Consider the following 14,497-nt stretch of genomic DNA (forward strand, 5'->3'; position numbering starts at 1 on the left):
TAAATAAATGCATTTGACTTTTACGTGTAATTCAACTTCTAGTAAGTAAATAAATACCTTTTAGTTCATATGATATGCATTTATGTTTATTAAGATAACTATTGTTTGAACCATTACGTAAGACACACTTAACTTTTGTGGTTGATAAATATTATATAAAATATTTTCATTGATCAATTTAGTTCGTTGTCTTTTTAAAACTTTTAAATAAGAATCAATTCGGAGTAGTTTTCAATAAAAACCTATTCAAAATTTAATAAAAGTGTACAAAATATTTAAATAAAATGTATATAGTTTAAACCACATCAGCCGTACCTAATCGGAAGGGGCAAAATTGTAATTTATCCTCTCCGCGACGACCCACCCGACAAAATTGAACCGGAAACGATCCATCAGCCGACCCGATGTTTGCTATCTCAAATCAATCACTCACTCTCATCTTCTTAATAAATCGTTAATAACATAACAGACGTGGCCGTTCTGCGAATCACTCCGTCCTCCTTATCCTGTCACCGGTCTACGGCGAAAGATAAGATTAAGATAAGATAGATTCTTACATGAGCAGCTCTCAACCTCCTCCTCACCTTCTTCCCACCGTTTGCCGCCAACGTTCTATTGCTAGAACCACGTATTTATTCATTCTCTCTCTTTTTCATTCCAATTAGTTGATTATACGCTTACGCAACTGTATTTGCTTGTTTCTGTCTTCCTATTCCGTTTATTTTAACCAACTGTTTTAACCGAAATTCGATAACCGTTTATTAGCTTGAATTGTGAATGTCATCGATTGCAGCTTCATTAATAGAATCATCTGTTATTAGGTATTATTCTTATAACTTAAGTAATGATGCTTGTATTGTATTAAACCCTACCCTAGCATATTGCCTGAGGCTAGACTCACACACGCCTTGATCATGTTCGTGCACTAAGCTTTTATAGGACAAGAGAACGGTTCACGAGCACGGAATTTCTTGTTTGTATAACGAACGTTACATAAATGAACACAAGCGATGTTTTATTTGATTTGGCTAACCGAGAATGGTCAGTGTCAATGGTTCTGTCCGCCTACCAAGTTTTTGTGTGTAGTTTTTTAACATTCGTATAATATTTTAGATTTACATTAAGTTATCACATAATACTCATATATTGTTGTTTTATGGTTATTAATGTTGCTTAAATCTATATATATAAGATTAGAAAAGTCATTAAATAGTATTAGAAACCTTTAATGAACACGTTATCAAGCATTCACAAACACAATTGAGCGAACATGCCCTCGGTTCGTGTTCGTTCATTTAGTTAATTGAATGAAATTCATTGTTCATGTATTGAATGAACGAACAGTCAAACATAAGTGAACTCCCTGCCGAACATCGGTTCTTTTAAAGCTATTGAATCATGCTATTTCTACTTTCAAACTTTAGCTCGCTAACTTAGCATACATGATGCAGATATCTGAATCCATGGAACTCATGTAAACATTTCAAAACCTGTTTATTCCACAAGAAGTTAGCTGATGTGGACTGTCTGGTGTTTCGTAAGGTTTATTCTAGGAAACGGTTTCGGATAAATCTTTGTTTATTTGAAGACGGGACTCCCGGTCTTTGTTCCTCACCAGTAGATCCTCAGTTATCCTGCTTGAGCTATAACAAGTCAAGAAGAACGCGATACTTGTTTCCATTTGCTTCTGCTGATGATGGGGCAACAGTAAATGGTAGTTCTCAAGCAAGTACTAGTGGGAATCTAAAGGGAATGAGCATGTTGGAAAATGAAGAATATAATGGTGCACTTGTCCGATTATTGCATGATGCTGCAAGGGCATGTGAGCTGGCAATCAAAGAGCGGAGCTCTAAGTACAATTTATCATGGTTTCCAACCGCCTGGCTTGGTATAGACCAAAACGCTTGGGTGAAGGCTTTATCTTATCAGGTTTGTTCCAAATATGTGTGTGATCTTTGTACATTATCTTCATGGTAGACATATAAGGCCTACATGAGTGGATGTGTATGCATATACCCCAGTAAGCATAGTTTGTGTTTTCAGATCTGCATATGTTACTTGTATCAGTTTTTTCTTATGCTGACTCTCTTTTCCCATTATCCGAATTGATGTTGATGAAGTACTGATTTGTTGATTTTAAGCTTAGGTGTCATGTTGAAATAGAATATTTTAAATGGATACTGTTTTTGAACATAACCTATTAGATATCAATGGATAATCTATATTTCTTTGTACTATGTAAAAAATGTAGATATCATAGTTGTAATCAATGGTGATGACTAATGGATGGTTAATTGGAGTTAGCGTTGCCAATTTAATATGAAACTGAAAGTTGAATTCCACAGCTTTGGTTGGTTGTTCTTTCAGATTGCTCAACCTATTACGTAACAACATTTTCTCTAAGAACCAATCTTACCTTTTGAATATTTCTTGTTAAAATCTTAAACTCATTCTTGAACCATCATTACAATTACTAGCTCTTCATTTTTCCAGCTTTATTTCCTATTTCGATGATATATACCTCAAATACACGACTTGTTTTAAAAAAATTATCTTTAGGATTGAACCCCAAAATTTGATTCATTAAAATAAACAAGAACAAAGATAGTTTGCCCGATTCGAGATGGGCTAGTCTCCGGTTAGCCGATTCGAGATGGCAATTCTCCAGATACAAGGTTGACGAACCCAAATATTTTTAATATATAAACATTCATACTGTAGAACCTAAAACAGATCCTATAAATAGACACATTTTTATAATAATTGTTGCGGTTACTTAGACCGTTCATTGCCCTCACCCATTTGTCTCCTTTGGACCCTTCAGCTTAAGAAGGGTTTGTATCAGTTGTGTACTAGACTATGCTTTCTAGTTGGAAGAAAATCAATGTGGATATTTGTATCAGTTGACAGATAGAACTTTGGTGACTTTTATGTAGTGAACCAACCAGTCACTACCAAGATTAGTTTTAGATACTAGTATTTTAGTTCAATGTGTTAATGGGTTCTACATGTATTCAGGTGCAGCCACTTTTAACATTAAGTGGCTATAACCAAATATTTGACACCGTTTGCTCATTAATTACATGGAAATGGTGCTGAATGACAGGGTTTTACAAATTTTGGATCAGTTGACTTTTCTGGGGTTAACATGGATTGTGTAAGCTACTAGACCGAGGTTGAAATTCTTGATCCAAACCCTTAGGAGCTATGGTGTATGGGGCCACTCTTTATTGTTAATTTTGAGTTAGAAGTATTCCACATGCTTTATACATTGACTTTCATTGTTTCTGTAAACACTTGTTTATCAAGTTCATCAGAAAATCTACTATATCCATCTTAATGGACACATCACCACCACTACAATCAATATCCATGATAATGAAAACCTGCTTTGAACTTCTAGAGTGGGGATTATATATCTTCTAAATACACAGTTGTGCTCTTTTGACTGTACTGCTTGATTCTGACAGAAAGCTAATAACTGATTGACTTCTAATGACTTCAGGCCTCAGTGTATTCGTTACTGTCAGCAGCATGTGAATTATCATCTCGTGGAGACAGAAGAGACCAAGACGTCAATGTTTTTGTTCACAGGAGGTAAGGATTTTGAGTAATTTTCTACTAATCCATTAGATATCTCAAGTCTGCATGAGGAAACACAAGATATAACCATTTATATTTTGTTGCGTTTAAAGTCGATCCATATATCTTTGTGCCGAAACACAATTTTTAGAGTCTGCATTCATCAAACAATGGAAGTTACAAATACAGGGCAATATGGAATAAATCTCAAAAGTCTTTTGTCGATGCATATCTCAATCTGTTAAAAAATGTGTTTTGACAGTTTGACTTAGGTTGGTTTTGTTTTGTTTCACTTTAAGCTCCAACTATATTCATCATCTTTTTTTTCCTTTTTTTCTGTTCATCATTAATATTTCCAAAAGCAAATGACTGAGTATAGATCGATCATTTCATAATGTAATCTGCCACATTGCCTTTACTTAATCTAAATTTAACTTTTATGCAGTTTATCGCAGCTTTCTGCTCCCTTGGAAAGTATAATACGGGATACACTATCTGACAAGCAACCCGAACTCTATGACTGGTTTTGGTCTGAGCAAGTGCCTTCGATGGTGTCCAATTTTGTCAGTTATTTTGAAAAAGATCAACGATTTGCTGCTGCTACTGGAGTGTAAGTAGTTACCTTTTATATGCAGTTCAACCTTTTGCTTTTTCAGTCAGATGTGGCAAAATAGACAGGGTGGGCAACGGGCTGAAACGGGTACTTTCTCAGTATTGCTCAAAACAGGCCAGTTGGGATCAACATGCATCAGATCGACACACCCGCTTTATTTTTTTGTGTGTGTCAAGGTTACAAAAAAATTTATATTATTGTGATATAAAACTGTTTTAAGAAATTATGCGCGTTAAATAATAAACTTTTTGTCAAATTTTAACCCGTTTGGCCCCATTCCCTTTTGACATAAAACTTTTGATTTGACCCATAACCCATCCAACCCGTCCAAGATGACATAGCCATTATAAGCAAATATGTCAAAGTTGCCACCTCATCATGCTAACTTGCTCCTTCATCCAGTTTTAAGACAGGCACTTCCTTGAATTCAGGGGATGCATGTGACAGATCTTTGCTCCTGTTAGCCTTGAGTTGCATTGCTGCAGTAACAAAACTGGGCCCCACAAAAGTTTCTTGCACACAATTTTTCTCTGTTCTTCCTGATTTAACTGGTAGACTGATGGGCATGCTGGTTGAAGTAGTTGTTCCTATACGCAAAGCTTATAGCTTCATTAAAGAAATTGGTCTACACAGAGAATTTTTGGTCTGCTTTGGACCTCGAGCTGCAGCATGTAGAGTGAAAGATGATCAAGGCACTGAAGTGCTCTTTTGGGTGGGACTTGTACAGAAGCAGTTACAATGGGCGGTTGATAGAGAGAGAATATGGTCGAGACTCACGACCTCTGAAAGTATTGAGGTAGGGAAATAAAATTATATAAGCTCTTATCTTTAGTAAATGACTATTGGAACTAGAGGTGAGCACAAATCCAAATAACGGAACCAATTGAGAAACAGATATAGTTTGGTTATGATTTTTTCATAACCTACTTTATGGTCTTATTTATATAAAAACCAATTAAACCAAATCGACGTTAACCAACCTTTATAATTTTGTTTTTCTATATATAGTATGCCGGAAAAGTTCTGTTATAGCTTTTTTTAGAAATAATTTATTAGTTATCGCTTACTTTACTTTCTAAGTTATAAACCTTGGTAATATTTTATTTGACCCTAGGTATAAATTGGATATAATAATTGAAATTAACCTTAATCTACTCAGGTCCAAAGCTGGGGGTTAGCTGATGGTTAACCGAACCATTGTTTCCAATAACTGAATTAACCAACCGTTTATAACCGAAACCAATTGGTTACAAAAATCTGAAAACTGAAGGTTTTAGCTCATAACCGAAATGAACCGGTCCATGCTTTCCCCTAATTGGGATCACTCTTTCAGTGTCATATAATTTGTGGTAATAATGTGTAAATTGGGCTTTCTTATTTTGGTCACAGTTTTACATGCTCCTTTTGTTTCAAGCAATCTTCTAGAATCATATCAACATTAGTCATGTTGCGTAGTTTAACTTAATTATTGCACCTGCAGGTTTTAGATAAAGATTTGGCTATTTTTGGATTTTTCATTGCTTTGGGAAGGAGGACTCAGTCATTCTTATCCGCAAACAACTTCGACGCGCTACCTAAACCCATAGAAGGATTAATCAGGTAAAGTTTTCAGATGACAAATCTAAGTTTGCAAGTTCATAATTTAAATCTGATTATTATCTTTCTTCAAAGCAGGTATCTTATTAGTGGCAGTGTGCTATACTATCCTCAGCTTTCATCAATAAGCTCTTATCAACTGTATGTGGAGGTTAGCATATTTGGATTAATATACCATATTATCATGTACACTGTACAGAGTAAGATTTGCGAAATTTGTTAAATTTTCCAATATTTTGTAGGTTGTATGTGAAGAATTGGATTGGCTACCATTCTATCAAGGAGACATTGATACTAAAAAAAGTTTACATGGCCATAAAACTAAAAAAGGTCCTCCAAATGAGGAAGCTATCTCTATTGTTTTAGATGTTTGTTCACACTGGATCTGGAGCTTTATAAGATACAGTAAATGGATTGAGAATCCTTCTAATGTAAAGGCTGCAAGATTCCTTTCTAAAGGGTATGCCTTATTTTTATCTTTTTAACGTATTAAATAAAAGTGGGTCTTTATGAGATGATATAATGCACATTTTTCTTATATAGGTACAAGATCTTACAGGATTCTATGGAAGAATTAGGTATACCCGAGTAAGTTGAATGATATTGTGTCCAACTACTGTTCTGATCTATGATTATCTCAAGCTAATAATTTAATCATAAAACATTACCAGTACATATTTAGACAATAAATACTTGACTAATGATTGTCTAAGAAACAAGAAAATGATAGAACTCTAATGACTTGGAAAGTGAACACAACAGTAACCCTTAAACAGAGAATACATTTTACATTAAAGACTCATTTATAGGATATGAAATGTTAATGCAGGCGGCTGGTGGTTGAAAGCAGTACCAAAAATGTTTTTGATCTTACTCGTTCAGGAGGATATGCTTTATTAAAGAAAGAACCAGATTCTTTTGACAAGGTATCTTCATCTTCACTGAATCAAGTTTAAAGCTTTCATTTTTCAATATTCTTTGCCTTCACTGTGATTGTTTATTTATATTCTTTGCCATTATGTTTTGGTCCTTTTGTATTCGTAAAAGTTGTGTGTTGAATATGATTACAAAACTATATAATTACAGTAATAATAATAATAATGGTAATACAAAGTTCTTTTAAACAAGACAGTATGGGATGTTTATGTTTAGCACTTTTGACTCACTTTACTGTGGGCCAATTTCATTTTGAACCAACTTCTTAAACATTTAACATGTTTTCAATAAAAATTGGTGAAAATGGCACCTCTTATATTATAAAGGCTCATTGCAAAGAAGTTGATGTGATGAGACATGATATTTGTCTTTTTTCGCTTTTTCATAATGATAACATTGGTAGCCCCAAAATTATATATTTTATGTTTTTGTCTACTTTTGTTATGAATCTGATGTTCACAATTATTTAATTTCCTGTATATGTGTATAGGAGGATATCAATATGGCTAATTATTCTAGAGACGCTGAAGGGGTTCAATTGGTTAAGGTGCGGGAGAAAGAGGATATAATTGAACGGTCCATAACCAAATTTAAAGAAGCTGCCACTGTAAATACTTCCCCTTCACTCTCATAAACTTATTATGATTTATTAAAAGTTGGAAATTTTGACCCAAAATTAAACGGGTCGATCGGATCGTGTTTTATTGCAAACGTGTGAAATCAAGATATTCAGTTAAAAGGGTCAAATGGTTTGAAAGTTGGAAATTTCAGTTTTCACAATGGGTTCAGTTTTTTTGGTTATGCCATTTGGTCCTGAAATTTTAGGTTGGGAAAAGGCCCAAAATAATGAATTTTGGACCTAAAAATTTGGGCTTAAACTTTTTGGTGGTTAATGATTAATTGATTGTTACACATATAGGCCTAAAACTTTTACAGATTACTTAACACTCCAAACGTAAAAATTAGAATCCATGTATTGGATAACAAAAGTTGGTTTTTCCGGGTTCGGTATGGTTCAGTTATAAAAGCTGCTTCCTTTTTTACTGTTCGGTTTGGTTTGGTTTTTCCGATTTTTGGTGCATGCAAAACCGAAACTGAACCGGAAATGCAGCTTTGATAAAACATAAAACAAACCGTTTATTTTGGGGTTTTTTTAGGTTCGGTTATTTCGGTTTCATACACACCCCTACATATTTCCACCTCTAATATGTAAACATATATTTTAATGATTCCACAAACATCTTCTTTTGCAAATAAAACAATCGTTTCGTGGTTCAAAAAGCAAAAATCCTGAATCCCGTCTCAGTCATCATTTATCTTTCTTAATTACCGTTCGTATATCTGCAAACACCCCTGAAAACAACTGTGACTGATCATATTGTATCTATAATCAGGATGTGTTGCAGGGTACTCAACTTCTTGCCATAGATGTTGCTGCAGCTATAGGGTTACTTAGAAGGGTTCTTATAGGGGATGATTTAACTGAAAAAGAAAAACAAGCTCTTAAAAGAACTTTAACCGATTTGACATCAGTTATTCCAATCGGTATCCTTATGCTACTACCCGTGAGTTCTGTAATCTTTGTGATAACAAACGGGTCAATTTGCGTTATGTATTATCTCTAACATGGGTGGTACATATCTTTGTCAAATGGGTGATATGATGATGCAGGTCACTGCAGTTGGGCATGCAGCAATGTTGGCTGCTATACAAAGATATGTACCGTCACTGGTGAGCAGTTGTATATGTCTTAAGTTCCATTTTATTGTTTCTTACATTAAAAAATCAGTTATTTTTTACTTTTTTAATTTAAATGATGAATTTCATTTGTTTTGTGAAGATTCCATCTACATATGGACCTGAAAGGCTAGACCTTTTAAGGAAGCTTGAAAAGGTTAAGGAAATGGAGACTACAGAGCCGAATCCCACCGAACCTGCTGCTGATTAAACACAAGTTGAAGTAATTTCTAACCGTCATACGACTGATTAAATTCAAACATGAAGATTTTATCAAGTATTTTATTTTTATTTTTTATAATCTTGATCGGGTTCGATTTCTTTAAGCTAACACATTTTTAGTAGGGTCTGAATTTGTGAAATTTAGACATGATAGGAACCTAACATGAATCTCGTGGGTTTGAGTTTAGTCTAAATGGATTTGGGTCAGTTTTGGGTTGAACCGGCTAACACATTTAGCTATACAGGTCTTGTTTGGGTCGACCATATGACAACATAAATTTTCAACTCGTAATTTAAACAGATTTGAGTATTTCATGCAAAAAACTTAAAAGATAAAAGAAAAATGAGTGTTACATTTTATAGTTTAAATGCAATCATTGTATGTGCATTTGTATTGCTGGATAAACTGTAATTTAAAAGTATTTATATGAAAAAATTAAAATAAAATAATATTTTCAAGTTAAATAGCCAGTGTTCGTGTTAACCCTTGAAAATCTGTGTCGTGCTTAGGCTCACGGGTCTGACTTGGTTTTTAGATTCGTGTTGGGTTCACCGAACAACCCTAGGAGACAAACACCTCTAGTTTTAGGCATGCCTTTGGAAAATTTCAAGACCTGTACCAATTCCATTTTCACAATGAGATTCAAACGTCGAATGAGGAAATGACATATGGCTTCAAATCTCATCGTCAAGATGAAATTGAGATCAATTTCTTGACGATGAGATTTAAAGCCTCATGTCAGTTCCTCATTTGGCATTGAATCTCATCGTGAAGATGGAATTGAAACGGACCATTCTGAGAATTTTTCAAAAGAAATGTCATTTTTGAAATCTCTCTACTCATCGGGGTTATTTTGGGAAACATGTGCCTTACATAACAACATAATATTCAGGCAGTAATAAAGAGAACAGATCATAATTGGGTTGCAGGTACTATGTTTTACTATATGTAACTGGTGTACTATGTTTACTATGCATGCACATGATGTCTAATCTGCTGAATCATAGCAGTTGCCAACTACACAGCATTGGACCATTCTTTCTATTCTGCCAGCTTTCAATGCTCCAAATTCCTCATAATATTTGTTTTTATTTTATTTAGGGCACCGAGGGTGTTCACCATGAGTACTATCAAACTCCATTAATCATGCATTGCTACTTCATTTTTTACACCAACTACCTTTAATTACCCAGACCTCCATTTTTAGTGGCGCTCCTTTCAAATAACTTAAACCATTTCTTTCTTTAAAAAAATAAAAATAAAACACAAATTATACTTTTAAAAGCAAAATAAAAATAATCTTCCGTTAGAAATTAAAACATATATCAATTTATATAAAATCTAAAATTTACAAGGCTAACAATATTTACTCACTATTTCATGTTTTCTGTTTAGAATTACAACCAACATTGCACCGTCCACATGGTCATTGATCTTCCAAAGGCTATTAATATTGGCCCAGTGCAACGAGAGTAGATGTATTGGCGTTACATGATCATTTGTGGGTGTGGGTGTCGGTGTCATGTAAACATTTGTTGTCGTTGACGCTGATTTGGAGTCGACCCTAAACAACTTCCTCTCGAGCTCGAACCACCTTTTTTCAAGCCGGGCTTCTGAGATCTCTTGCTTCACCAACATTTGGTTTTTTGTGAATCCATGGAGATCTCTTACTTCCACCAACATTTGGATTTTAGTGAATTAAATTGATAAAAAGAGAGATTTAAAAGGTTAAAACAACTCTTTTTTTTCCTTTTTTGTAATTGCAATGGCTTTATAGCTGATGGACAATAGCCTTATCCCCGTCTTTCGCCAGCTACTACAACCCAAGGTTGTAAGTTTCAGCAGGTGCCAGCATGGGGTACCTGAGATTGCCCCTACTGCCCTTATAAAAAGAAACCCATGAATTTGGGAATTGTCGCTTTCCCAAACTTGTTTATTCATCCTAGAGTCAATCCACTCGTGTTTGAACTTGCGACATCATTCTCTTTATAATAACGATGGTTCTACTTAAATCGCGTTTTCTATTTTTCTTGTTAAGACCATCTACAATATAATGCAATGATTATCATCATTAAGGATCTATTACATCTTTTTTCCAAACAATTTATTTATTATAATAAAATATTTAGTTTTTCGTATAATATAAAAAAAATACACACAACTTCGTAGATTAGTATGTACAAACATATAAATATATACAAATTCTTAAAAGCTTTATTAAAACAACTAAAAATAACTTAAATTATATTAAAAAAAAAAAACAAATAAACTGAAAGGAGCCAACAACTTGTCTGTGACCTTGTTCGTCCCTATGAACATTTCTCGTCCTTCGGTCACAAAGAGACATGCTCAATATGGTGTCCATGGCTTTGCCATTTGAAGCTTGCGGAAGCTCTAATGGTACTAACAAACTCATTCCCATAATACTTGTAAACTTGATATAGTGTTACATTTACTCCATCCGACACCATATCTTTTTTAGGGTTTTTGACTTAATGGATATAAGACTTGGGTCCTTTTGGAGGGCACCTAGAGTGGTCATTTTATTGGTGTTATAAAATAGAAAAAAAAAATCTGCCTGAAAATCTGGGATCTCCCTCATTTTGTGCCATCCAATAAACAATAATTTAGGCTCAGAGATCGTATCCTTCATGTTGGTGGTATCTCATCTGTTACATGGCACACAAAGAATTCTGTTAGGGCCCACTCAAGATTCATTACTTTCAAAATCCCAATATAGAAAAAGGAAAACTACATTCACAATCTTTCAAAGTTAGTTTCGACCCGCTTTGGTTCTCAAATTAGAACTTTTTTTAATAAAAAAATATTTTTCTACATTAGCTTTATTAACTTTATAAGTTTTTTAATGAGTGTATGTAACTATTTACAATACCTAAGTGAGCATTCTTAGACGAGACGTCAACTGTCCATACTAATTTTGACATCTCAAACCTGACTCACCTAGAAAAATCATTAAGAAAGAAACCTACTACTGTGAGAAAACTCATTTGAATCAAGTTTCGAATTATAATAGATTATGATATTAAGTACCTTTTTAGTAGAAAATTTGACCAAAACTATACTGTATTAATGTAATAGAGGATTCACGTGGATCATAGATCAAAGATATTGTTGTGGTTAAAGGAGCTAGCAAATCAATCTTGAACATATTTATCCTTAAAAGGATAGAAAATATTGTCTTTTTGATATATTAATTAATAGAAATCAAATCAAATCAAATCAGATCAGACTGAACTGTGTTAAGATTTGATCTACTTTGTTATACTAGAATAAGGTTGGATTCATTGTATATCATCAATTAAACGTGAAAATTATATTTGTCCAAAAGAAGGCAACAATCGTGACTTATATATTAATTATACCAAAAGCACATGGACGACGATTACAGAAAATGAAATTCATGGGAATAACTATTTTTGGGTTTATTTGTTCAAGAAACATATACATAAATTTCACGGGTTTACTTTATATTCTTCACATATCATTAGAAATATCCTGTAATACAAAAATCTTAATTTACTCGTTTTCTTAAATTAGAGAGAATGTTTATAAATTAAGTTAAATTTGACTACGTAAATCAAATCAATTAATTCCAAAATATTTCTAATTCAATTCGGTCATAATTACTCACACAATCTACATATATTGCTAAAAAAACCTTGCTTATTACAATTAAATTTTTTTCCCATTCCCATTTTCATAATAATAAGTATTTAATTTGTCTTAAAAAAACATGAAATATAACTTACCATATGTTGTGATGCATATTGTTGGAATTGAAGTTATATTGATGGACTGATTGACCACCGTGGCCCGAACCATATGTGTCTAATGACTCAGAAGTGTCTTGGCACTCTAGGTTAACTCCAAACAGCCTCAATCGTCTTTTTGCTACCGATCCTCTTTGGTAAGTATCCATGTTTTCATAAATCTCTACACATTTACATTTTATACAAAAAAATTAATTTATGGCCTTCAAAAACTAGCTAGAGGTGTTTAATAAAATCAATTAAGTAAAAAACAAGGAGAATCATATAAACACACATATCAATTATTTTAACCGACATATATACATTCGTACGATCATCATGTAACCACTTACTATAATCTCTCACTCTCTCCCATAACATTACTTAGAAGTACATTATGTAATTTCTAATGCTTTTAGCTTTAGAGCATGTTGGGGATCGAGATTAAAAAATGCTTATTGTCTTTTTCAAAAAGCCATTTTTAAAAGCCAGAATTTGATGCTTTTAAAAAAATAATTTTTTAACCTTTTCAAAAAGCTAAAATAAGAAAGATTTTTGTGATTGACAAACACATTTTTAACTTATTGACTTTTTAAAAACATCAATAATCCAATAAACATTTTTCAAACTCAATCCCAAACATGCTCTTAATTTATTAATTATGTATAATTGTAGGCGCCCGAAAAAAATATTGTATATATAGCCTTTATATAATTTGATAAATCATGTGTTTGAAAAGGGCACTTTAATTTTGATATATATACATATATTAACATATATTTGGTTTTCAAAAATCAAGTGGTTTGGTAACTACTCGTTATTAAAAAGGAAAAAAAGAAAGAAAAAAAAAAGAAGGAAGGTAAGTACATGTTATAACAACAAATCACAACTATCCATCATATACACATATAAAATGTAGTGGTTAAAATTGTATCCACTTACTCTATTGAACCAAGTGACGTAAGTTTTTAGAGTTCTAACACATGTAAAAATGTTAAACCTAAAGGTAAATAACAATAACATTACCTGCATGAAGGCAGCCAGGTTGGTGCAAAGGAAAACTAGACTCAGTGCTGCCACCACCACCTCGCTGACAAACCGCCGCAGTTGCAGCCGCCACCATTCTATCTTGAACAGGAACAGCCGCAAACTGACGTCTCCACCCGATAAACATGCGGTCACAATCCAACACATGTCGTTGGAACAACACAATATCACCAGCATCCAAACGTTTCTCCTTAACATACCGACTCCATCCCTTGGTCAACACGTAGCTTTGACTGCTGTTCCAATAAGAATACCGAAACCGCCACACTTTCCCGGACTCGTCCTCAAAACTCAGGAGCAATCCATTCTGGCAGTCGGCAAGTGGGAAGTATTTTTCGGCGTGTTGTTTAGGAATAACTAGACGGTTTAGTTTTCCAACATCACTAGGAGTTAAAGGTTTTTCAAACATGTATTCTTTAGTTGTGATGTTATTATTATTATTTGTGTTTATGAAATGTTGTGGTTGATCATGATGGTGGTTGTGAATTATGTTGAGGTTGAAACCGGTGGTGGAAGAGGATGGTTGAGGGGTGTAGAATGTGGTGTTATTTTGGGTTTCCATAACGGGAAAGGTGTGGAGGATGAATTAGCGAGTAAAGGGCAGTTTTGTAGCATGGAAAATGAATAGTAAAAAGGGAAAATAATGACTCAACGTGGAATACTGTGTGTGGGCCCATAAAGGGAAGGTGTTTGCAAGTACAAAAGGTGGCGATTGGTGAAACCCTAATTTAATTTCCAACAAAACATTTAGGAAAAGTAGTGTTTTTTTTATTATTATTAATTTATTTTTTGAAAATTATATTTTATAAATTTATTTACAGCCGGCGCCAAAAACAACCGCACACCACCACTATTCATAATTTCTAGTTAAGCATTGGAGTGCAAGACAAGTAGCTTGACGTCTAAAGCATAAGCTATATATGGATTCTAATATACTTCTTAATACATGTCGGTTTAGAACATTAGGTTTATTTAACCATTTTAATTAAATTA

At 33.6% G+C, this 14,497-nt stretch overlaps 1 protein-coding gene and 1 pseudogene across 3 annotated transcripts; one reads left to right on the plus strand and one right to left on the minus strand.

Moving 5' to 3' along the window:
* Positions 1 to 552: 552 nt before the first annotated feature.
* Positions 553 to 8,790, plus strand: LOC143532201 (uncharacterized). Of its 3 annotated transcripts, none has more exons than XM_077027316.1 (14): positions 553 to 628; positions 1,452 to 1,929; positions 3,506 to 3,597; positions 4,028 to 4,192; positions 4,598 to 4,991; positions 5,676 to 5,794; positions 5,870 to 5,942; positions 6,034 to 6,251; positions 6,335 to 6,379; positions 6,621 to 6,717; positions 7,218 to 7,334; positions 8,122 to 8,292; positions 8,399 to 8,458; positions 8,568 to 8,790. In XM_077027316.1, the coding sequence occupies exons 1-14, from the start codon at positions 558 to 560 to the stop codon at positions 8,673 to 8,675; spliced, it is 2,208 nt and encodes a 735-aa protein (XP_076883431.1). In that variant the 5' UTR covers positions 553 to 557; the 3' UTR covers positions 8,676 to 8,790. The 3 variants fall into 3 exon arrangements, with proteins under 3 accessions (XP_076883431.1, XP_076883432.1, XP_076883433.1); XM_077027317.1 differs by having other exon boundaries at positions 7,221 to 7,334; XM_077027318.1 differs by having other exon boundaries at positions 8,122 to 8,272; positions 8,568 to 8,775.
* Positions 8,791 to 12,453: 3,663 nt separating this feature from the next.
* LOC143532183 (B3 domain-containing protein At2g36080 pseudogene) lies at positions 12,454 to 14,066 on the minus strand (annotated as a pseudogene).
* Between the last annotated feature and the right edge of the window lie 431 nt (positions 14,067 to 14,497).

Source organism: Bidens hawaiensis, unplaced genomic scaffold (assembly GCF_021521415.1).
Source record: "Bidens hawaiensis isolate Kalapana, Puna unplaced genomic scaffold, B.hawaiensis_p1.1 tig00009385_1, whole genome shotgun sequence".
NCBI lineage: Eukaryota > Viridiplantae > Streptophyta > Magnoliopsida > Asterales > Asteraceae > Bidens > Bidens hawaiensis.

What these genes read in the sequence shown, in the direction of transcription:
- LOC143532201 (XM_077027316.1), top strand. Translation starts at nt 558, where the DNA reads ATGAGCAGCTCTCAACCTCCTCCTCACCTTCTTCCCACCGTTTGCCGC. An exon ending in CGTTCTATTGCTAGAACCAC is followed by an intron (nt 629 to 1,451) that starts GTATTTATTCAT and finishes TACATGATGCAG; the next exon opens with ATATCTGAATCCATGGAACT. An exon ending in CCCATAGAAGGATTAATCAG is followed by an intron (nt 5,795 to 5,869) that starts GTAAAGTTTTCA and finishes TCTTCAAAGCAG; the next exon opens with GTATCTTATTAGTGGCAGTG.